This window comes from Nuphar pumila, chromosome 13 (genome assembly GCF_984573655.1).
Source record: "Nuphar pumila chromosome 13, dmNupPumi1.hap1.1, whole genome shotgun sequence".
NCBI lineage: Eukaryota > Viridiplantae > Streptophyta > Magnoliopsida > Nymphaeales > Nymphaeaceae > Nuphar > Nuphar pumila.
This window is the reverse complement of record NC_143261.1, coordinates 10225041-10248954: the sequence shown is the minus strand read 5'-3', so window position 1 is coordinate 10248954 and position 23914 is coordinate 10225041. Positions and strand designations below refer to the sequence as shown.

The 23914-nt window shown below is 40.0% G+C and overlaps 3 protein-coding genes across 3 annotated transcripts in view; all 3 read left to right on the top strand.

Moving 5' to 3' along the window:
* The window catches only part of OVA6 (Class II aaRS and biotin synthetases superfamily protein), a 35382-nt gene extending 22547 nt beyond the window's left edge, over window positions 1-12835 (top strand). The window contains exons 7-11 of the mRNA XM_089984165.1: window positions 7526-7663; window positions 8775-8936; window positions 10714-10913; window positions 12253-12336; window positions 12416-12835. Coding sequence (XP_089840291.1) covers window positions 7526-7663; window positions 8775-8936; window positions 10714-10913; window positions 12253-12336; window positions 12416-12557 — 726 coding nt within the window. The 3' untranslated portion in view covers window positions 12558-12835. The remainder of the gene's footprint in view (window positions 1-7525; window positions 7664-8774; window positions 8937-10713; window positions 10914-12252; window positions 12337-12415) is intronic.
* Window positions 12836-15942: 3107 nt separating this feature from the next.
* On the top strand, window positions 15943-16335 carry LOC149817723 (serine/threonine receptor-like kinase NFP). The gene has a single exon (XM_089986061.1). The coding sequence runs from the start codon at window positions 15943-15945 to the stop codon at window positions 16333-16335; it is 393 nt and encodes a 130-aa protein (XP_089842187.1).
* Window positions 16336-21273: 4938 nt separating this feature from the next.
* LOC149817722 (protein LYK5-like) lies at window positions 21274-22622 on the top strand. Its single transcript, XM_089986060.1, has 2 exons — window positions 21274-21897; window positions 22011-22622. The coding sequence occupies exons 1-2, from the start codon at window positions 21274-21276 to the stop codon at window positions 22620-22622; spliced, it is 1236 nt and encodes a 411-aa protein (XP_089842186.1).
* The last annotated feature ends 1292 nt before the right edge of the window (window positions 22623-23914 follow it).

Here is a 23914-nt window from a genome sequence, read left to right as displayed (position 1 = left end):
ACGTGCTCTTTTAACAAAAGATCAATGCAAGAGCACAAACAAACAAAAAAACTGACGTATCAACTCATGAACATAATCTATTCATGCTATTGAAATCCAAAACAGAAAGAAAACGTATAAGGCAGACCCTATATTTTATTTTTTTCTTAAACTCCATGACCGATTCGATCATGCTCAATTCTCCTTTCGATCATTTTAAGAGAGGAACCCATACTAGAGTAAATATCTAGATTTACTCTTTTCCCACGGATTTTCACTAAAATATTGCATGAAAATCTAATCCATATTCAATTTCTCACTTGAATCAAGAGAGGAAACATATATCTTACGCAAAGATTGAAAAAAACAAGAAAATATTGGTGAAAACGACGGATGATTGGAGAAGAAGCTCTCTTCTTCTTCCTCTCCTTTTCTCTCTTTCTCTCTTTTTCCTTCTCTTTCTCTTTTCTTTTTTTTTTTTGATCTATTTATAGTCCTCTAGGGGGGGGGGGATGCCCCCCTTCTCCGGCCCCTTATAGATGGGCTTGAGAAGAGAGTGCAGCCCCCACCTGGAACTCTCTTCTCACTAGAGAGTTCCAAAAATTTTAAAATTCTTCAAGTTGACTTTTCAAACTTTTATTTTAATAGGCTTTCTAAAACCTTCTTAGAGGCTTCCATAAATGTTTAAGGACTCTCTTAAGAGTCCTAAACCAAAGCCAAATTAAAATTAATTAATTATTAATTAATAAATTAATTATTAATTAATTAATAAGTACTTAGAAGCTTCCAAAAGTTATTTTATTGAACTAGGATACTTCTTAAGTGATTCTATATGGGTTCAAGAACTCTACTTAGAGTCCTAAACCAAGACTTAAATCAAATTTTGAAATTAAAATTAATTAATTAATTAGTGTTAATTGATTAATAAGTATCTAGAAACCTCCAAAGGTTATTTTAATAACATAGAAGACTTCTTAACACTAAATAACTCCAATTTAAAGCTATCTAATGTATTTAAAGTTGAAAATTCGATGGGCATGTATTTGGATCTAGATTTGGATCCAAGATCCAAATCCATCTAAAAAATCCAAATGGGTCTTGGGTTGGATCAAATACAGATTAATATGGGTCTTGGATAGTGTCCAGATCCATATTAATTTGGATCAAATCCATCAGATCCGGCTCAATCCAAATCTGGACCCGAACTGACAAACTGTTCCTTTTTCGAAAAAATACGATTTTCGAGACAACCGTAACCCGAATCAAGGAAAATAAAATATTGTTACGCTCAGAATTTCAAGACACATTCAACGATATATAACTCAAATTTCGCTTCTGAAATTCGCCTAAAAATAACCCGAATTTTGTTTAAATTAGAGGTAAAAAATAAAACTTTTTCTCACATTTTGAGTGACTCATTTAGGCCTTGACAATGAGACCTGGGCCAAGCCTAGACTCCAATGCATTGGCCTAAAATCAAGAATCTACCGATTTTTCTTCTATACTTGGCCAAATTTTTGAAAATCTCAAATTTAACTAAGTGTGAAAATACACGATATTACAGCAAGTGAGCCCCACAATTGCATCTCAGGATAAAAGTCTTGAATATACTTATTTTCTTGTCTCAAAGACCTTAAGTCTTGCATTAATGGCTATCACCTTGTTCAGTTTTCTTGCATGTACACTTGTTTCAAGTAGCCCCATACATCTTTGGCTTCTTAAAACTTGAAAATGTTCATGTCGACTCATAATTGAGGGTACCAATTTTGGGTTTTACTGCAATTCCATTAAGATATCCTCTTAACTCCTTTCCATCAATTACTACCTCCATAAATTCAGATCAATAGGCATAATTAGTCCCATCAAGCTTCACAATTGTAAGCTGAATCGAATCTCCCTTCTCCATACTCATCACAACCCCAAACTATATAATATAGAATGCCTGCACACAAGAAAACAAACACACAACAGACACTACTATGCAGCCACACCCCAACCACAAGGCTATCCTCACCTGTAATAGCCACCAAAAGTTACTCTAAACACCAATACTCGAGCGCAAACATATCTCCAAGAACACAAATCCCAAGTCAAACTTCACAAGAAAAGCCAACTTCTAATCAAGCACAAATGAAAACAAGCATAGTTCACCCAAATTTGAAGTAAAACATAGCTCTGCACAACAATATAGGTCATGACAGTCAAGACTACCATCCCACATAACCACTTGAAGAACTCGACAAAACTCCTCCAAAATCAGTTAAATAACACCCAAATCACTTCTAACTAGTATTATGATTAAAAATGACCAGAATAGAGTGCAACCCAGACATTAAAAACACCCTATATGATCAGCATAGGTGAAAGATAGGACTGTGCAGAGGGAGTTCCTTTTCTCTCAGGACTCCTAGAGAAACCTGCCCAGGCTGGAGTCCTGCTCAGGTTGGGACGCCCCCCTAAACTTCTATCAAGGATGAGATTGTGCCTGTGTATTTTATTGTTTGGTTTTTTTGTAAATCTATATATAGATGTATCTTGCTTAGTTTATTTTCAATGAAGTTTATTCAGATATTTCTCTAAGTTTCGTTCTAGGGAACATATTTCTCTCTCGCCTCTTTTCCACGTTCGTCATCAACTCGGAGAGAAAGCCTTTTCTCCTTCCCTTGTCGTCAACTCCCATCCACCTCACGCTTCCATGTGTAGACGACCAGGAGAGACGACTCTCTCTCGCCCAACGCTGCACGCCCCTCCTGTTCGTATTGTGTGCCTCTCTCTGGAGTTGTGCCTCACGACTAGCTCACCGGAATTCGTAGGACCGTCCTCCATGGGAGTTTGTGTTCTAACACTGGTATCAGAGCATCATTCTTGGGAGCCACGCTGTCCAGCTGATTGCCTTGGACAACGCAACAAGGGCCCACACCATTCATAGTTTCCGTTCAGGTTCGATTCGATGCCCGTATTTTATTTTTCGAAACATATTCTATTCAGCTGTATCAGATTTTTATCATAAGTGGAGTTAGATAAGACCCAACGTTAATCTACCCCAACTTTGGAGGATTCGGGTTGATTCACATCCCCTAGGACGTTTTTGTCTGTCACCAAGAGCCGGAGGATAGTCGCGATGACTTGCATCTCGTGTGGTTGAATTTTTTCTCAAGCTTGCATCTAAGTATGGTTTTCAAAACTTCATCTCGGTGGTTTGACAACCCTAAAAATCCCCAAAAAATCACCATAGTTATCCCTAACTGTTCTAAATCGAACCCAATTTATAGATCAAAAAATCAGATTTTGATGTGTAGATATTATCATTTTACCGAAACCTGTCAGATCTAGCAACGGGATCCTAACAACCTAACGTGTTTTGAACTTCAAAAAATTGCCTAGGCTTGATCCTAGATCCATAAGTCCTGAAATTTTTATCCTAGGAACATATGTCTGTTAGCTTTCAAACCCAATTTATAGATCTCAAAAATTCGTTCGGATTGTTGAGATCTGATCTTATCTTTAAACTCTGTCCGAACCCAGAAAATTGAACTGAACCTGTAACGTCCTGGCCTAACCATACGACCAAACATAAATTAATCTCGACCATATAAAACCACAAAAAAATCTCAAAAAGTATATTTTTACATACCTGATACCTTAGACCATACGACCAAACCTAGATTCATCCTTAAACTCTAGCCTACTCCTCTACACCATTTGAACCTCCCGCGGTACTATAGCGTGGCATTGTAGTGCGTTACCCAGTCCAACACAACATAATCGTGATTCCCACCAATTCGTGAAGAATTTTGGGACACAATTTGTTGCATTGGATTCAAAATTAAATTTTCTAGCCGACCACATGAGCCACAACCTCAAATTTAGCACATATTGTGCGCAAAACACAAAATACTTAAAACTGGACCTCCGTGCATGGACATCAAAAGACTAACTCATTGATTACATAAAGGAGTGTCGCGAATGCTTCAAGGAGATTAAAGGTGCAAGATAAATAATGCCTTGTGGCAGCGCGAATTCGCTGAGCGAATGAAAAGAATGGATCTGGAATGGATCATTGATTTTGTAAATCTGTCATCGTTCTTTGAGGAACCATGTGAACATTGTCAGAAAATGGTTTTAGTTCTCCATGATGTGAATCTTGCATCATTCTTCGAAGAAGGCATGGCTGAAGTACAACCCCCCAATGCTCGTTGCGGGTGCACCAAAATGTAGCAAGTACTCGATTCAGTTGTGAGAAAAATGAGTGCTGATTCGACCTTGCTGATTGTTGCCCTCTACCAAGCATCAAGACCAGTTAGTGAAGGGAATCACTCATTCGACATCCGACTCACACAACCCTACCTTGTTGTTTCTGCGCATCACCATTTGTAAGCAGGTCGAAACGATTGTGTTTTAGTGTTTTCATAGAGCAACCATACAACCAACACACCCCCACATTGTTGTACCGTCTAACACTCACACACTCCTACATTGCCGCAATGCTCAATGGTTTGTGCATCCTTGCATTGCTGCTATGCCTTGTGCTCATGCGTCCTTGGTCACCAATTCTCACCCTACGTAGCTGCGGGTCATTACTGCAACAAGTCGTTGGTGAGGCTACAACAATCCAATGCATGCTATGTGTTCAAGGCGACGTTTGGTACAATTGACAGACAATTATTTGAGCACCATCTGAGCTGCCATTTAGATGGTTGGTTTACGGCGAAGGAGGAATATCTTACCTTAGTGTTTGATCCAGGAGGAAAGGAAGAAGGTCAGTTGCATCCCGGTTTTCAGATTTCTCCTTGAGGGCAAGGCGAGTTTGAGAAGGGTGATTTGTTACGGACTCTTTCCTGCTCTGAGTCCAACCCACCAGGACCCGCCACTCAGCTGAGACTGCATAGAGGGAATTCGCTTTCTCTCAGGATTCCTAGAGAAACCCGCCCAACCTGGGACTATGGTGGGAAGCCCCCCCAACGCCTATCTAGGGTGGAATTGTGCCTGCGTATTTTATTGTTTTGTCCTCCTATAAATTTATATATAGATGTATTTTAAATGAAACAAGAAGTGCACAATCACATTGCCAACAAAAGGCTGTACAAGTGTACAATCACAATATGGTCTCTAAAGGACCAAATACAATCTCATAAAAGAGATGAAAAACCCAAACTTCACAAGAACACAAAAGAAAAAATAAATGTTCTTTGTATTCTTTATCAAATATGTTTAAAGCATATTTGAGCAGGTTTACATAAGGCTCTATTTATAGAGCATGGAATACAACCAAAAAGGAGAAAAGAGTCGTTGGACGACCTCCAATGGTAAGAATTATGACCGTTGGGAGCAGTCCAATGACTAGTTGGACTGTTCCCAATCAGTTAACATTGAATTACATAATAAAGTAAAATGAAAAATAAAAAAACAAAAAGACTGTACAATCCCTATTGGACTGCATATATTACAATATATAAAAAGACCAAAATACCCCTGATATACGTATATATATATATATATATAAACAATGCATTTTAACACTCAAACTTATGGTGAGATCACTAAAAGTTTGTTAAGAAGAAACAAAAATCATGGTAAAGGAAGAGCTTTGGTGAAAAAGTCTGCAATATGAAATTCAGACTGAACATATGGTAACGTAATCGTCCCCTTCGAGTATTCTTCTCTAACATAGGGATAATTCATTTCGATATGTTTTGTTCGTTCATGAAATGTATGATTGCTAGCTATGTATATGGCACTTTTGTTATCACAACATAACTTTTAAGATTCTGAAACATCAACACCCATATCTGAAAGTAACAATCTCATTTACACGACCTCGGTTGTTGCTGTAGCCATTGCCCTATATTCAGCTTCTGTGAAAGATAAAGACACTTTTTGCTGCTTTTTGCATATCTAGGAAATGAGAGAATTATCTACAAACACACAAAAACCCGTAGTTGGGTGTCAGTTATTGGGATCTCCTCCCCAATCAGAATCAGTATAAGTAATAAGATTTAAAGATGAAAAACAGGATATGAATAGCCCTTTAGAGATAGTCTTCTTGATGTATCAAACTATTCTTAACACGACACTCATGTGAACGGTTGTAGGCGCATGCTAAAATTGACTTGCAGTATGCACTTCGTGCGATATATTTGGTCTATGAGGTTCATTAGTGGTCCCACTAACAAAACCCTAAAGCTTTTTTTCCCTGTGGTTTTCTATTACTGTAACCCACATCAAGTAGTCGTTTTCGTTGAGCTTGTAGGAGATGACGAAGGCAGATTATCTTTCACCCATTTTAATGGTGAAATGATTGGCTTGAAGACCACCACCACAAAGAGAACACCCAAGATGATTTTCAACGCTACAAGCTCCCAAGGCTCTGATACCATGAAATGAAACAAGAAGTGGACAATCACAATGCCAACAAAAGGCTATATAAGTGCACAATCACAATATGGTCTCTAAAGGACCGAATACAATCTCATAAAAGAGATGAAAACCCAAACTTCACAAAAACACAAAGGAAAAAATAAATGTTCTTTATATGCTTTATCAAATATGCTTGAAAGCATATTTGAGCAGGTTTACATAAGGCTATATTTATAGAGCATGGATTACAACCAAAAAGGAGAAAAGGGAGGCAGTCCAAAAGTCGTTGGACTGCTCCCAATCAGTCAACACTAAATTATATAATAAAGTAAAATGAAAAAAAGAGACTGTACAGTCCCTATTGGACTGCATATATTACAATACATAAAAAGACCAAAATACCCTTGATATATATATATATATATAAACAATGCATTTTAACAATATCCTACTTAGTTTATTTTTAATGAAGTTTATTAAGAGATTTCTCTAAGCTTCATTATTGGTTCATATTCTTGTTCTATGAGGGAATGTGTTTCTCCCTCACCTCTCTTCTACGCCCGTCATCAACCTGGAGGGAACGCCTTTTCTCTCTCCCTTGCCGTCGACCTCCTATCCACCTCACACTTCCATGTGTAGCCGACCATGAGAGACGACTCTCTCTCTCTCTCCCAACATTGCACACCCCTCCTGTTCGTGGTGCGCGCCTCTCTCTGGAGTCGTACCTCACGGCTAGCTCGCTGGAATCCGTAAGACCGTCCACCGTGGGAGTTCGGGTTCTAACATCACATCCTAGACAATAGATTTATCCTAAATCTTATAAAGGCTCCAGCAGGGATAGTTGAGGCAAAAAAATTAGCTCTTCATATCCATATCTTAGACAATCTAAAATCTTAAGGGTAGTTGAGGCAAAAAAATTAGTTTTTTAAACTTTTTTCTAAATGTTTCTCTGAGCATTAACAACAAAGTTATTATGTCAGAATAGTGCGTATTTCTGTTCTTGATCTTCTTCACCTTGAGGATCTTGTTTAGGTTCCTTATTTGCAGATATCAGGATAATATGCCTGGTTTTCCGAAATTTATTTTCTTTTCAATTCAGATATTTACACAGTGGTGTTACCTGCTTTGTTTGTAGTTTGAAACCTGGAACTTCTCCAGTTGACATGAGTTCAAATTTTGTTATGGACAGTTTACAGATGAAAATGGACAAAGACAATATGTTTGGCAGACATCATGGGCTATTAGCACCCGTTTTATCGGTGGTATTATCATGACTCATGGAGATGATGCTGGTTTGATTCTGCCTCCTCGAATAGCACCAATACAGGTGATCACGACTTCTGTCATCTTTATTGCTTTATTCCTCATCTTCATGATTTGTCATGCCCATTTATTGGCTAATCATGTCTATGAGCTTCCATGTTATGTTTGTGGAGTATCTTGAATAGTAAATAGCATAATGGGCATGTGAATCATTGCACGCATGGATTACTATAGCATCTGTTGTGCTTAGCCTGCTTGGCTTCAATTCTTTATTGAACCAGATCTGGATGTAAGCAAATAATGTGTCGAAAAAGCACTGGGAGTTTCAGTCCTGGAGGCTCATCTTTAACTGTAAATAATCAAATAAGATGTTTCACTTTGATGCTTTAAACTATCATCGGAGAATGGATTTGTAAATTACAATTATTGGGTTCTTTACTTTGCCTTTGCCTATTTGAAGCTGAACATATAAAGCTCCTGAATTCCCTTGCAGAAGTCAGTTTAGTTTGTTTGCATTGCCTAAAATTGCTGCGTTGATTCTTCAATGAAAGTCACTTGTTTGACTTTATGAGATCATGCTTGCTTCCATCAAGACCAGTGGTGGAGCAAGGATTTTTCACGAGTGAAGGGGTGTAGGCTTGTAGCGTAGTTGCATATGTGCATGCCACACTGTTAGCACCTTTCCTAGAGCGGCACAAAGAGGTTCAGGCTACACAAACATCTTGGATGCTGAATTTCCATAAAAGAAAAATAATTAGAGGCAGTAACTTTATTAGCCCAACAGTTATAATACAATAATTGCTAAATTAATAAATTTTAAATATCATAAAATTTTCTTGTCTTATCTTATGGGAAATAAATATCTCAAAAGAATGAATATTTTTTGAACTTCATAAAATTTACGGGGCAAAGAGAAACTAGTATTCACCATAATCATTTTAATATACATGTTGAAACTTTGAAACTGGGTGCAAGGGCACCATCAAGTCAACAAATACATTGAATATTTTAAAACTGTGGTTGGGGGTTGGGCGATGGAACTGCCCCTCTTTTCCCCTTGGATCTGTCACTGATCAGGTTGTCCAATGTGGAATTTGGTGCTACTTATATGTCCTCAAAGTGTTTTCAAGAAAATTCTGTTTTTCCTCCCAACTAATGTGGATTCTGCATTGCAGGTGATAATTGTGCCCATTTGGAAGACAGCTGATGAGAAAGCAGGTGTTCTCAATGCTGCATCATGCTTGGAGGCGGCACTGAAAACAGCTGGCATCAAAGTTAAGCTGGACAACTCAGAGCAGAAGACCCCTGGATGGAAATTCAATTTCTGGGAGATGAAAGTATGTATAATTGTTTTTGCAAATATGATCATGTTTAACGATCAAGAGGTGAATTCCATAATTCAGAAGTTTGTCTTGTTTAATCACTCTCTTGATAATCGTGGCTCACCATGTAGGACTGAAGGATTTAGCTTTGATAAATTAATTAAGGAGTTAATATGCATAGGGAGGGGGAGCACATTTTGCATCAATAGGAGGAACATGCTACTTAAGATTTGAACATGCATCTCTTGTAATTTTATTATAATGTGTTTAAATATGGTCCACAATAGCTCTGCATGCCTGGCTAGCTGGGTTGGCTTAAGGGCATTCAAGTTGAAGGATGTTGAGAGTTCGATAACCGGGTTGTGAGTCCCTTGCCGCCTATGTCACATGGATACGGCTGCGGATATGGGGATACAACCATGTTTAGGAAGTTTCTAATATTATTTTTACATAGGATGATATGGAACAGGAGCCAAAATGGGGTCTCCATGTGACAGCTTGCTGCAAGGCTGAAGCCAATGGGAAACAAACCCTGGTGCTCGGGGGGGGGGGGGGGGGGTTGCGGGTGCGCAGAGAACTCTTTCTTATGCAGCAGACAATTAGGGGTGTCAACGGGTCGGGTTTACCTGGACCAAACACTATAGGGTCTGGGTATGGTGACAAATAAGAAGACCCGATTAAGACCCAGGTCCGGACCCGAAGGTCCGATTAATACATGGACCCGAGTATAGTTTGTGAAATTTTATACCAGACCCGGGCCTGACCCAAGTTCCGATTAAGACCCACAAATTTTCAATGTAAAAATGATAAAAAAATATTATTTTACCGGGTATGGTCCGGGTCTGGTTCATGTAGTTCTTATCGGATCCGGGTATGGTTTCACTTATAGTAGACCCGATTTGACCCGGGTTCGGACCAGATACCATACCCGAAAATCTGGTCAAAGTCTGGTTCCACCTGGGTCTGAACCAGAGTTACCGGAAGCGCCTAGGTAAGTGGGGAAGCGTGAAACGTCGCGCTTCCGAAACGCGTGGGGAAGCGCCACTTTTTAATGGGAAGCGTACTTCCCTTTTATGGGAAGCACGCTTCACATCACGCTTCCCCCTCGCTTCTCCATCGCTTCCCCCTCGCATCACCCCTTTTTTCAATTTTTTGTATTTTTTTATTTTATTTATTTATTTTTCGCTTCCCCCTCGCTTCCTAGGTCGCTTCCGGTTCGCTTCCTAGGTCGATTCCGAGATGATTCCCGGTTTGCTCCTAAGTGGTCCCACGCTTCCCGCTTCCTAAAATTTTGAAAGTGCCTCGCTTCTCGCTCCTGCTTTCCGTATCTCTTCCCGCTCCCACTTCCTCAACTGGCAACCATGGTCTGAACCAAACCTGACCCGTTGACACCCCTACGGACAATGAAACAGGGCCACAGTCAATGAGGCACCTCTCGACCCATAATGGGATGTGCAAACCAAAGTGGTGGTTTCTCACCATTATAAAAAAGAAAAGTTTTTGAGTATGATGACTGTCATGCTACTACTTTCTTGATGCCAGAACTTGATGGCTCATTTCTATCCATCCCACTCAGAAATCATAAGATTTCATTTGTCTATTGCTCCTTGCTGCAAATTTGTTGGTTGGACTGAAACTGCATAAGTTTCCTTGTTGGATATAAGTATTTTCTAGGGCTTCTGACATATGAAAAAGTAGTATTGCTCAATTGCTCAAGTCTTTTGAAAGTTTTGGTGTTGATCTTAGGATATTTTTTGTACTTCTCAATAAATTGTGATATATTATTCATCAGGGAGTACCCCTAAGGATTGAAATTGGACCTCGTGATGTTTCAAATGGCACTGTAGTCATATCTAGAAGGGATATCCCAGGAAAACAAGGAAAAGTTTTTGGAATATCAATGGATCCTTCAATTTTGATCGCTTATGTTAAGGACAGATTGGATGACATTCAATCATCTCTTCTTGAAGGGGCTACTGCATTCCGTGACAGGTAGTTGATCTATCTTTTGTTTAAATATTGAGTTCTTATTTTTCGTGAATCTTCATTATCAATTTAAGAGCTGTTTATGGACATATAATGATGGGTAGATCTTTAGATACTGCCAAGGGTTAGGATGGTAGCGATTTAGGTGTTTCAACCAAGCATAGCAGGATATGAGACAGCTGTTGCTTTTTCTTAAATGTACAACAGTAGGATCTCCTTTAAAAGAAACAAATATTTGAAACTGTGTTGGTAATACTGCTTATGTTAGGTAGGGCTGTAGGAAAATAGGACATATGCTATTAGCTTTAGTAGTGACTTTCAATGAATTTCATCTGTTTTCTAAATTGCATAATTTTCATAAAACAAAAACTTAGAGCCTATAGCTTTCAACAGCGGCACATAATTTTCCTTGAGTATGAAATAACTGTTAACAGTGACACATAGTTTTCCTTGAGATTTTTTTTTGAAAGCCAAGCTGGGGTTAGTCAGACCCCCACCAGTTACTATTCAACGTATCACTGGGGTTTGAACCTGCAACGTCCCACCACAAGGAGACATGCACTGACAGCTCCTACCAACCACGCAGAGCCCCTCGTTGGTAGTTTTCCTTGAGAATTGAATGACAGTAACCTACTGCAACTAATAGGACAAGTTACCAGTTCAAGATGTATAGTTCACTATTCGGTTTACTAAGATACACTTTTGCTTATTTTATGTGGAGACGTGTGTACAGAAGAAACTGCTTCCTTCCCTTGTTTAGCAATGAGTGGACAAAAGGTTTGAAGTTGCAGTTAGGTTTACAAACTCCGTATTTGGTAGGGTTGGAGCTGATGGTTTAGTTTTCTTACTGTATATTTATCTTAAGGTGATTGCCTAATTTATAGCTTGGTTCTACACATGCATGTTAGGTGTTTCTGTATGTCAAGAAATCTTAGCCTCGTCCTCAATTCCAAGTAGTGACACTGTCCCTTGGCCCCTAAGTCCGCTTGAAGGTTCAAGAGATGAGGATTTGAAGTATTTATTTCCTTGCAAATATTTCTTTTCTGATAGTTAAGCTGGGGATAATGCATAGGGGCAGTTAAGATAATGCAGCTCTACTGATTTTTGAGTTATTTGAAGCTGGTTCATCTATAATCTCAGCCTCATTTTTGGATTTGATATTTCAAGAAAGTTGTATGTGTGTGTGTGTGTGTGTGTGTGTGTGTGTTTTTTTTGGGGGGGGGGGAGAGGATGAGTGGGTGGGTGTATGTGCGCGTGGGGATATGCATGTGCGTGCATGCAAGGTTTTGTTTGCTTATTTTAAAGTTTTAAATTGCATTTTTTTTCTGTGATGCATTATGTGCAGTAATATTGTTGATGTGAACTCCTATGATCAACTTAAGGCAGCAATTGCTCAAGGCAAGTGGGCAAGGGGTCCTTGGTCTGCCAGGTTAAAAATCTTAAACCTGTGTAGTTTTGCCTTCCATTTTATGATCATCCTCCATGATTTACTGTCTTTATCAAAACAGTGATGCCGAGGAGCTACGAGTAAAAGAAGAGACGGGTGCAACTATCAGGTGTTACCCTTTTGAGCAGCCACAAGGGCTAAAAACGTGCTTGATGACAGGCAACCCAGCAAATGAGGTCGCCATATTTTCTAAATCATACTAGAAGGCCCGTGCTGCATTTACATTCACCCTGTTCCCATGATGCAATTGCATCTGTATTTTTGTAATTCATGTAAAATGCCTTTTTTGATTTATCAGCTCATTGATGCCTTAAATACTTTCTAAGATCTTTTCTCTGCTCTTGTGAAAGTGATGACTTTTGAGTATTATCTGTACAAATTTTGATTTATCATTTCCAGTTGAATACTTGTCAAGTATAGCAATGGATTCTTTACGAAGACAACGTTGTTTTCATGTTTGATGTTATGCAGGACTTGGTTCTTGATGATGGACTTCATTGATAGACGATGAAATTATGCCATGTTTATGTTCCATATTTAGATCTTGATCATGAAAATTCCAAGTTGGTGAGGGGCGTTGTCTTGTAACAGTGGACTCGTGATTTAATCCACTTTCTCTATGAAGTTTGCATGCCAAGCACTTTGCTACCATTCTGACTTGTATGTGACGTTGGCCGCCTTGTTATCAATATCCACCAAACTCGTATTACATATACCGTAATTCGTGTTCAAGTCAAACCATTCTGAATGGGTTATCAGAATGTGACAAACTGGAGTATGGTTTCTACTTTCTAGAGTTTTTAGGATCATTCGTAGAAAACCGTTCGTGAGGTCATTGTCCACTATGGTTATCTAAACAAAGTCATTTAGCCACTGTCATCCACAGGGTTCACCAAATCAGATTTTTGTTTTATTACATGGTATGGTAGAGTAGGTAGGCCCTTTTCCTGTTATTGTGTATTCACAAGTATTTACAAGCTGATGTGCATAGAACCATTACAAAACCAGCCCGAGTTCATCCGGAACATCCCAGTCCGGAGGTATATTCCTCCAAACTAGGTGGTCCCTGTTCCCGAGGCAATGAAGCAGGAGCATACATATTTGAACAGAGGGTCTATCCTCCACCACAGTGAGACGATCCTTACGATGCCTAATTATGGGTGTCACCGTACCACCTCTGAGACTACCCCTCAAGGACGATTTCCACCTTGCTAGTACACCTTAACGTGAAAGAACGGTTTCCTGCCTCCGGCATCGCTTCAAGAGTTTCTGCAAGTTTAATGCCTGTTACCAAGAAGGTCTCAAAACTATCTTGTACCCCAAACGCCACCTTCCTCCCGCTACAGGACTGGTTGCCAATTGGCAGATGAACTCTGTCCTATCACGCTGGGGCGAATCTCCAGCCACAAACCCGAACTTTGACCACATTTTAACTAGAATTCTTTCATCATGGTTCCATGATAAATTGAGAAAGTTCTCGGTACATGCAGCCCAAATCTCTCCTCTCGCTTTGCCGATAGACGTCGTCTCCCCCTCATGGGTTAGGCGATTTCTAATTCTCCGGATCTTCCACAGGACAATGTGGAAGACTTGCTTCCAGCACTTTGTCTTCCACTTCTTAAATGTCTGCTCGAAACCACAAGGGGATCTCTTGGGTGATATCTTAGCTTGGCACTTTCCTCACTTCGAATCTGTTAGCTATATCCTTCACAGAGGTTCGCTGTGAAGGGGCACTTAATGAACAGGTGGTTGGCATCCTTTGACGCTCTGTCACAGAGATAACATCGATTTGGAGCCGCGATACGAAGTTTTTAGGTACGGTCTTGAGTGAGTAACCTCATTTTACAGCCCAAGTACACAACCCAGTTCGCCCTGGGGAGTTATTCCTTTGACCAGACAAATTCTCGCCATTGATTCAGAGACCTCTTCTCTCTGATTTCCTCCTATATAAGGTTCCTGCAAAGAGGAATAGTGGGTAGCCTTCTCAGCATTATCATATCTTCCGAATTAGATAGGGATATGGTTCAGTCTGTTCTCAATCAATTCCCTCATCTCTACCCAGTTATGGTAACATTGACGAACTTCAGAAAGAGGCAGATCAAGGTCCCCACGAATACCTATTAGAGCCACTCCAGGTCTAATTCCGCAGTTAGAGGCGAGGGTCCCCATGGATCCACCCATACACGGCACCTGTTTCCATTCCCCTATCTGCTGCCATCTTAATGCACCATTCGCTGCTGCCCTCCCCCGGCAGTCCACGAGTCGTTTGAACGTCTCTTGTAGTCCCACATGGATTTGCCTTTTAAGGTATTTGGCCCGAACGAGCTCCGCCCATGGTGAGTGTCCAGTCAAAACCAGACATCCCATGAATGACACGATCTCGCACTTCAAGACTAATGCACCTTTTCAAGGGATTGATGGTGTATTTTTTTTTTTTCGAAAGTCAAGCTGGGGTTAGGCAAACTACCAGTTATACAACTATACCTTGGGTTTTGAACCTGCAACGTCCCAATACAAGGTGACGTGCACTAGCTGGTCCTACTAGAGGGGAGCCCCCGTTGGTGGATTGATAGTGTATTTAGGGAGCTTAAATGCCAGAATCCAAAAGATTGAGAAGCTCACGAAGAAAATGTCGGATCAGGCATGCCCGATCAGCTTAAGACATCAGCTGAGCCTTCCAGAGACCAAGTTCTTTTGACCTTTGTGAGAATATCCTGACAACGCACTGCACGAAGCCTTCATATGTACAGAGGGAGACCAAGGTACTCAGAGAGGCCATTCTCAAGTCGCCCATACCAGAATGGAGCTCAGTTGGCTTGCTCTTTCACTCGAACCATTAACTGGAATGAGAAGGTATTTATCCGGATTAACTCAGTCCGGCTCTTGCCACAAAGTCCTGGAGTGCACAAATGGATCCTGATTCGGTTTTAGAGAGAAGAAGGATGTTATCTGCGAAGAAGATGGAGCTTACTTGAATATTACATCTGGATAGTCTGGGAATCTAGACTTCACTCGCCTTGAAAAAGGGTTATTACTTGGCCCTTCATTGCACATAGTAAAAAAATTTCTAGAGAATCTTGAACTTCTGGCCTACAAACAATTCATAAAAAAAAAATCACAACACTAATTGTCTTCTTTTCTTTTCTCCATTACCAATTCCTCTCACGTAATTGCTCGCTGACTACATATGCAGGAGACAATAAAGAACTCTCTCTCTCTCTCTCTCTCTCTATATATATATATATATATATATATATATATATATATATATATATATATCCTTCAGAGTTGATCACAGCACTCTCTTTTCTCTGTTACCAACTCAGAGTAGAAAATCACAGCACTCGCTCTTCTTTTCTCTGTTACCAACTCCTCTCACGTATCCACCTTCTGACTATATATGCACGAGACGAGAGAACTCAGAAAGGCACAGATCAAGATGGGGTGTCCTCTTTTCTGGGTGTCTCTTCCTTTATTCTTCTTGCCTCTCTCCTCCCACACCTCTCCCTATCTCAGACACTCACAGACAACATCTCCTCCATCACAGGCTACACCTGCCCCAACCAATCCCACCACCCATGTCAGACTATGGTCTTCTACAGAGCTCAATCCCCTAACTTCGCCAATCTATCCGCCATAAGCGATCTCTTTGGCGTTAGCATGCTATCCATCAAACAGGCCAGCAACCTCTCTTCCGAGACAGCCCCCCACGTGGATGGCCAGAAACTGATCATCCCCATCACCTGTCATTGTATGGGCAACCTCTCTCAGGCCAACATCACCTACCAAATCAATGCAGGGGATACCTGCTACATAGTCTCCACCTATTTCTTTGAAAACCTCACTACATACCAGGCAGTTGAAGTAGCAAACCCCACCCTCATCCCCACCCAACTTGATATCGGCGTCCGGGTCGTCTTCCCCATCCGTTGCCGGTGTCCGACGCCGAGCCAGTTGCAGAGCGACCTGAATTTCTGTTGACAGAGAGAAAAGAAGTAACAACAGATTTACGTGGTTCGGCTAATAGCCTACATCCACGAGAGAACCAGCACACAAGCTTATTATTCCATTCATCATAAACAACTTATATAAAGCCAGGGGAAAACATACGATAAGGCCAAAATATCAAGGCAGGTAACCACTTGCCATTAATAGTGGACCAATTCCAAGATCTAAGGGATAACGAACGACCTTAAAAGGTAAGATAGATTGTGAGATAGAAACAGTAACTGAAAGATATGAGAGGATATAATCTTCGATATTATCTTCTCAACACAGCAATCTTCGATATTATCTTCTCAACACTCCCCCTCAAGTGGGGTGTGAATATTGAAGCAACCCCACTTGTTGAGTGTATTTTGTAATTGTAATCGACTCATTCCTTTGGTAAGAGCATCAGCCAACTGATCAATGCTTCTTGTATAAGGCAAGATGATTTCTCCTTTTTGAACTTTTTCTCTGATATAATGACAGCCGATTTCTATATGTTTAGTCCTCTCATGAAAAACAGAATTTGAGGCTATATGAATGGCAGATTTGTTGTCACAATTCATTTTCATAGGACTAGTTATAACTATTCCTATCTCATTGAGAATAGACTTCGTCCAGATCATTTCACAAGTGGTGGCAGCCATTGCCCTGCACTCTGCTTCAGCACTAGACCTTGAAACAGTGTTTTGCTTCTTACTTTTCCATGAGACTAAATTGCCTCCAACAAATATGCAGAAGCCTGTAGTTGATTTTCTGTCTTCACTTCCAGCCCAATCTGCATCTGAATATCCTTCAACCATATTGTGCCCATTTCTTGTGTAAACCAGTCCTTGTCCTGGACTTTTCTTTATATACCTCAAGATGCGTTCAGCAGCTTTTACATGGCAAGGTCTTGGAGAGTGCATGTATTGACTTATAGAGCTGACTGCATAAGAGATGTCTGGTCTAGTAACAGTGAGATATATGAGTCGACCAACTAATCTCTGATATTGTTCAATATCTCTTTGTGGAATAACTTCTTCATTAAGATCAAATTTGGTATAGGCTTCTATGGGAGTGTCAGCAGGTTTGACTCCAAGTTTGCCTGAATCCTTAAGGAGGTCAAGGGCATATTTTTTTTGGCTTAGGAAAATTCCCTTTTTTGAATGAGCAACTTCTATTCCCAAGAAGTATCGAAGTTGACCAAGATCTTTGATATCAAATCTTTTATGTAGATGATTTTTAACTTTTGATATTTCAAAAATATCATCTCCTGTGATAATTATGTCATCTACATAGATTAATACAATGGTAGTTTTGCCACAGGAATGTAATACAAACAGTGAATTATCAGCAATGCATCTTTGAAAGCCTCTCTCTTCTAGCACTTGACTTAGTTTCAAGTACCATGCTCTGGGTGATTGTTTTAAACCATAGAGAGATTTTCTAAGCCTGCAAACCAAGTCAGGGTTACCTTCTTGGGGATGACCAGGCGGTAAATGCATGTAGACTTCTTCTTCAAGGTCTCCTTGGAGAAATGCATTTTTTACATCCAGTTGAAATAACTCCCAATTAAAATTGCTGGCTAGAGAGAGAAGGATTCTTACAGTGTTCATTTTTGCGACAGGTGCGAAGGTCTCTTCGTAATCTATTCCATAGGTCTGAGTAAATCCCTTAGCAACAAGGCGTGCTTTGAAATGTTCAATTGTCCCATCACTTTTGTATTTTATTTTGTAGACCCAGCGACATCCCACAACCTTTTTTCCTTTTGGAAGTTGGCAAATTTCCCAAGTTTTGTTTTTGTGTAGCGCATCAAGTTCTTCTCCCATGGCTTGAACCCAAGTAGCTTGATCCTTGGCCTCGTAATAATTTATAGGTTCTCTGTGTTTGTCGATGGCATTGAGGCACGTCAGAAATGCTTTTGATAGATGATCATATCCAATGTGCTTTTCTATAGGATGATTAGTAGAACTGAATGTAACAAAGTCCTTAAGATGGCCAGGAGGTCTAGTCACTCTTTCAGAGCGTCTTATAGGAATAGCATCATGATGGGATGAACTTCTATCTTCTTCATTTTGATGTGAAGAATCCTCAGCAATGCTTTCTGCATTATGATTTTGACGCTGCTTAGATAGAACCAAGTCTTTTGTCTAGTCCACGCTGGGAAGGACAGTTTGATTCTCCCCCTGAAAGTCATCATTGAGTATCTCAGTAGTATTAGAAAAATAAGGAACATTCTCATTAAACATAATATCACGAGAGATATAAAGACGTTTGTTCTGAACATCATAGCACTTGTATCCTTTCTTTGAACTGGAATATCCAAGAAATAGACATTTAATGGCACGTGGACTGAGCTTATCACTCCTAACTGAAATAAACACAGTGCACCCAAATGTCCGCAAGTGAGATAACTCAATTTTACGACCTTTTAAAATTTCCAACGGAGACTTATTTTTCAGACCTTTGCTAGGAAGTCTATTTATAAGATAACATGCGGTGAGAACAACATCACTCCAAAATTTCTTAGGCACATTCATCTGAAACAAAAGAGCTCTGGTCATCTCCAAAAGATGTCTGTTTTTTCGTTCCGCCACACCATTTTGTTGAGGTGTGCCGACATAAGTGAATTGATGATCTAGACCAGTTCTTTTTTCAAAATCTTCGAAGATTTTATTTTTGAATTCTGATCCATTGTCGGTTCTAATAGCCTTTATTTTTGAATCATATTGAGTTTCTATGAATGCATAAAATTTTGTAAAGACTTTAGGAACTTCATCTTTAGACTTTAGAAGATATAACCAACAATATTTTGAGTAATCATCAATAAAGGAAACATAATATCTATAATCTGAATATGCCTCCACAGGAGCAGGTCCCCACACATCAGAATGAATTAACTCAAACATCTGAGTTGATGCACTCTCAGTTTGAGAAAAAGAACAACGAGCTAATTTAGCAAATTTGCAAGTATCACAACTGCTACAATCAAATTGAGTATCTGGAAATAAAGTTCTAAGAGCATAGTTTGAGGGATGTCCTAATCTGCAGTGCCATGATTTACTGAGATCCTTTCTTTTTGCCATTGATGCATAACTGTTGAGATTAATTTTGTAGAGTCCTCCTAACTTTTGTCCTTCACCAATCGTCTTCCCCATCTTTCGGTCCTGAAAAATGACATTAGTTGGGGAAAAAATAACATTGCAGTCAATGCTTTCTGTGAGTTGTCCCACGGATAAAAGATTAGAGGCAAGGCCAGGTATATATAAAGCCTTTGAGATATGTTGCTTAAAAGAAAAATCTCCAATACCATGGACATGAATAAGATTTCCATCAGCAATAGTAACTGGCCCTTTGTTATGAACTTGACTTAGATTATTTAATAAGTCACGGGACTGCGTCATATGATCTGACGCCCCACTGTCGACAATCCAAATGGAATCAGATGAAGGAAAATAATTACCTGAATCAATGGAATTGGACACTGTGTGAGCACTAGGGACAAAAGAAAATCCAGCTTTGCTATAAGAGTTGAAAAGTTCAGTCAGTTTTTCCATAGTAATTGGAGTGCCTGTAGGACCATTCTGATCATGTTGGTGGACGACATTGGCTGAATCACTGGTGGCATTTGCCAAATCCTTGTTCTTGAAATTTTCAGTTTTATTTATATTCGGCTTTCCATGAAGAGTCCAACATCTTTCCCGAATGTGTCCTTCTTTCCGGCAATAGGTGCAATAAGGCCTCTTCCCTTTTGATCTTCCCATGACAACATTAGTACCTCTATTAGAGTTAATTTGAAGAGCCACACGATCTGGATTTTCAGTGATCGTGTCCGTCTGATTCATCACTTTTCTCCTGGCTTCCTCTCTCAGTATTGTAGAACAAACAACATTGAGAGAGGGAAGATCTTGAGTCATAAGAATTTGGCTTCGAAGGTTTTCAAAATCAGTCCCTAGGCCTGCAAGAAACTGAAAAATCTTTTCCTGTTCTCGAAGTTTTTGCAGAGTAATAGGGTCAGCAACAATCAGTTTGTATGAATCGAGTTCATCCCACATCCCTCGAATTTTGCCAAGATATTCGCTCACGGTTTGATTCTGCTTTTTGAGATTACCGATATCTTGGGATAATTGAAACATTCGAGCAATGTTGTATTGTTGTCCGTAGAGTTCTTTGGCTGTTCTCCAGATTTCTTCAGCAGTATTTAGAAACAAGAAACATTCAGCAATTTTCGGTTCCATGGAGGTTAACAACCATGACATAACAAGATCGTTTCCAGACTGCCATTCATCAAATTTGGTGTCTAAACAATCAGAACGGGGCAATTTTCCAGTAATAAATCCAGTTTTGCCTTTGCCACTTAGAAATAAGCTGGCAGATTTCGACCATGACAAGTAGTTCTGGCCATTTAACAGAATTGAAGTAGTTTTTTGGTTTGGACTTGCCTGTTCATGGATGAGAATACGCTGCTGATCACTGTTGCAGGTCTGTGAGGATGAATCACCGCTGGTGGAGCTGTTGCTCGTCATGGAGGATGAGAAACACGAACAACGCCAACAGAGAAGGTGCGGAAGAGCTTAATGCTCTGATACCATGTTGACAGAAAGAAAAGAAGTAACAACAGATTTACTTGGTTCGGCTAATAGCCTACATCCACGAGAGAACCAGCACACAAGCTTATTATTCCATTCATCATAAACAGCTTATATAAAGCCAGGGGAAAACATACGATAAGGCCAAAATATCAAGGCAGGTAACCACTTGCCATTAATAGTGGACCAATTCCAAGATCTAAGGGATAACGAACGACCTTAAAAGGTAAGATAGATTGTGAGATAGAAACAGTAACTGAAAGATATGAGAGGATATAATCTTCGATATTATCTTCTCAACACAGCAATCTTCGATATTATCTTCTCAACAATTTCCTCATCACATACGTCGTTGGCGAGAATGACACACTTTCTTACATTGCCACCATCTTCAATTCTACTGTTAAGAACAGTCTCTGTAAATAGTGGTGGGATGTCTAAGCTTGTTCCTTTTACCACCATTTTAGTCCCAGGCTCTCAATTTCCTCAATTCTCTCAACCAATTCCCCAGTTCTCTCCACCACCTTCTACTCTTTCACGGACCCCAATTCAGGTTTCCTCTTCAAGAAGTGATCGTGGTCTTGTTATACTCCTCTCTGTGTTATTGGGCATCTTTGGTGTCCTGCTACTCGTTGTTGCTTTGTTTCGTGTGTATTGGGTACAAACGAAAAGGGGTGAGGAATCCAAAATTGGGAGAGGAGGATCCATGCCTTTCTCTTCTTATGGAGAGGGTGGGCGTTTCTACCACTCTACCAATCCCAAGTCCAAAAATTTCGTTGCCAATAAGGAATTCCTCTCGGATATCTCCCAGTGTCTAGACAAATACAACCTCTACTCTCTCCAAGATCTTCGAAACGCAACGAACGATTTCAATCCGCAATCCATAATCCATGGCCATGTCTACAAGGCCACGATCGGCGACCTTGTTTTCGCTGTGAAGAAGATGAAATCCAATGTCTCGGAAGAGCTCAGGATCTTGCAGAAGGTAAATCACAGCAATCTTGTGAGATTGGATGGGTTCTGCGTTGAAGTTTCAGGAGTGTATGTTACTTGGTCTATGAGTATGTGGAGAATGGGTCTCTCTGCTCATGGCTTCAGTCCGGGAAGCGGCTCAACTGGAAAACCAGAGTTCAGATTGCAGTGGATGTGGCTAATGGCCTCAATTACATCCATGAGCACACTCAACCAAGTGTTGTTCACAAGGATGTCAAAAGCAGCAACATACTGCTGGACAGAAACATGAGGGCCAAGATTGCCAATTTCGGCTTGGCTAAGTCTGGATGCAATGCCATCACAAGGCACATTGTGGGGACTCTAGGTTACATGGCGCCGGAGTATCTCCTTGACGGCATGGTCACAACGAAGATGGATGTGTTCGCCTTCGGTGTAGTGCTGCTGGAGCTGGTTTCCGGCAGGCACGCGGTCGTAGGAGGGAAGCTGCTGTGGATGGAGATAGGGAGGATGTTGGTTGATGGTGATAGAGAAGAGATGGTGAGGAGATGGATGGATGAGCCCTTAATGGAGTATGGTGGTTACTCAATGGAGAGTGTGATGAGTGTTGTTTCTATTGCTAGAAACTGCATTGAAAAGGAAGCATCAATGAGGCCCAATATGGGAGATATAGTTTACATGCTGTCCAAGGCTGAGGAGTTGTGCTTAGATACACCACTTCATGAATTTGAGTCTTCTTCTGGTATTGGCCCAAGGTGAAATAGTTTGTGGCAAGTGTGTTGTAGTAGACTGGTTGAGGTTGTGAAGTAACATGTATAATTTAATGTTAGCAGTATCTCCTTACAAGAACAGTAGAAGTTAATACCTTGTTACTAGAATGGTAGAGAATGAATTACAGGACTCTGTACTATTCAATCTTGATATGCAAACTTTGGAGTTTTTTTTTTTTGTAAGCTAGCATGTTCTTGTGAATATAATTGAGAAATGCTCGGTGTTTGCAATTCTAAAATGTTTGTTGTTTGCAATTCTATCCTGCCAATTAGAGGAAGAATAGTTTATTGAGTTGAGCTGATCTTCTTCAAAGGCTATAAAGCAGTTCCTTGTAAAATATTTGCTTGAAAATCTACCCCAAAAAATAGATATTCCATATAAAAAATTTGGAGTTATGTACAAAAGCAGCTAACTTATCAGCTATTTACAGAAAGCCATCCAATGGTCGGATTATAGCAGTTTGCTGCCTGTTTTTTTATGTTTCAAAGAAATGTTTGGTCCTGAATCTTAAGTCATCTAATGGTCGGATTAGTGCCCTCATTATTGATTTCTTTAATTAAAGAGCAAAAGTTCAGTTATTTTATCCGAAAAGGAGCAAAAAGTCATTTTACACTTCAGGCGGGAATTTGAAATGAATACAAATAAATCAGAAGCTGAATGCAATAATAAAAAATTGTACAGTTTTCTGTAAATAGTTGGTAATTTGGATGGTCTCCTGTAAATTACTCAAATATTTGCTTATGAATCCATTAGAACTCTATTTAAGTCTGTCTACATGTGAAATGTGGTCTGATGAAGTCACAAACATGTGCCAGATCCAGATTCAGATCCAAATCTACATTGGACCTAAAGTTCGGATATAGGACCAGGGTGAAACCTTCCAAGCCTTGAGAACCAAGGAAATTCAGTTTGTATCTGCCTGTAATCATGGTTGCACCTGGATCTTAGATGAGCAAATGAAACTGGGCCACCACACAACCAAACCCACCTGGTTTTGGGTCAGATATACTAACCTTGATTTGAGTCTAGATCCATAAAGTCAAAAATCCTAATCCAAGTCCGAATTGGACATGGAAACATTCCATATATGGTGTCCATAATAGGGAGCACCGTATCTTAGGATCCATAGTGCGGTCGTTGATGAGTCAATGCCACCTGATAGACATTTGGAGCCAACCAGGTTGAAGTGATGAGGTCATCCAATTGGGTGTCATGGTCCAGTAGGCCATTGGACATCGATTCAAGCAATTTAGGGCTGCCAACAGGTTGGACCCACTCAA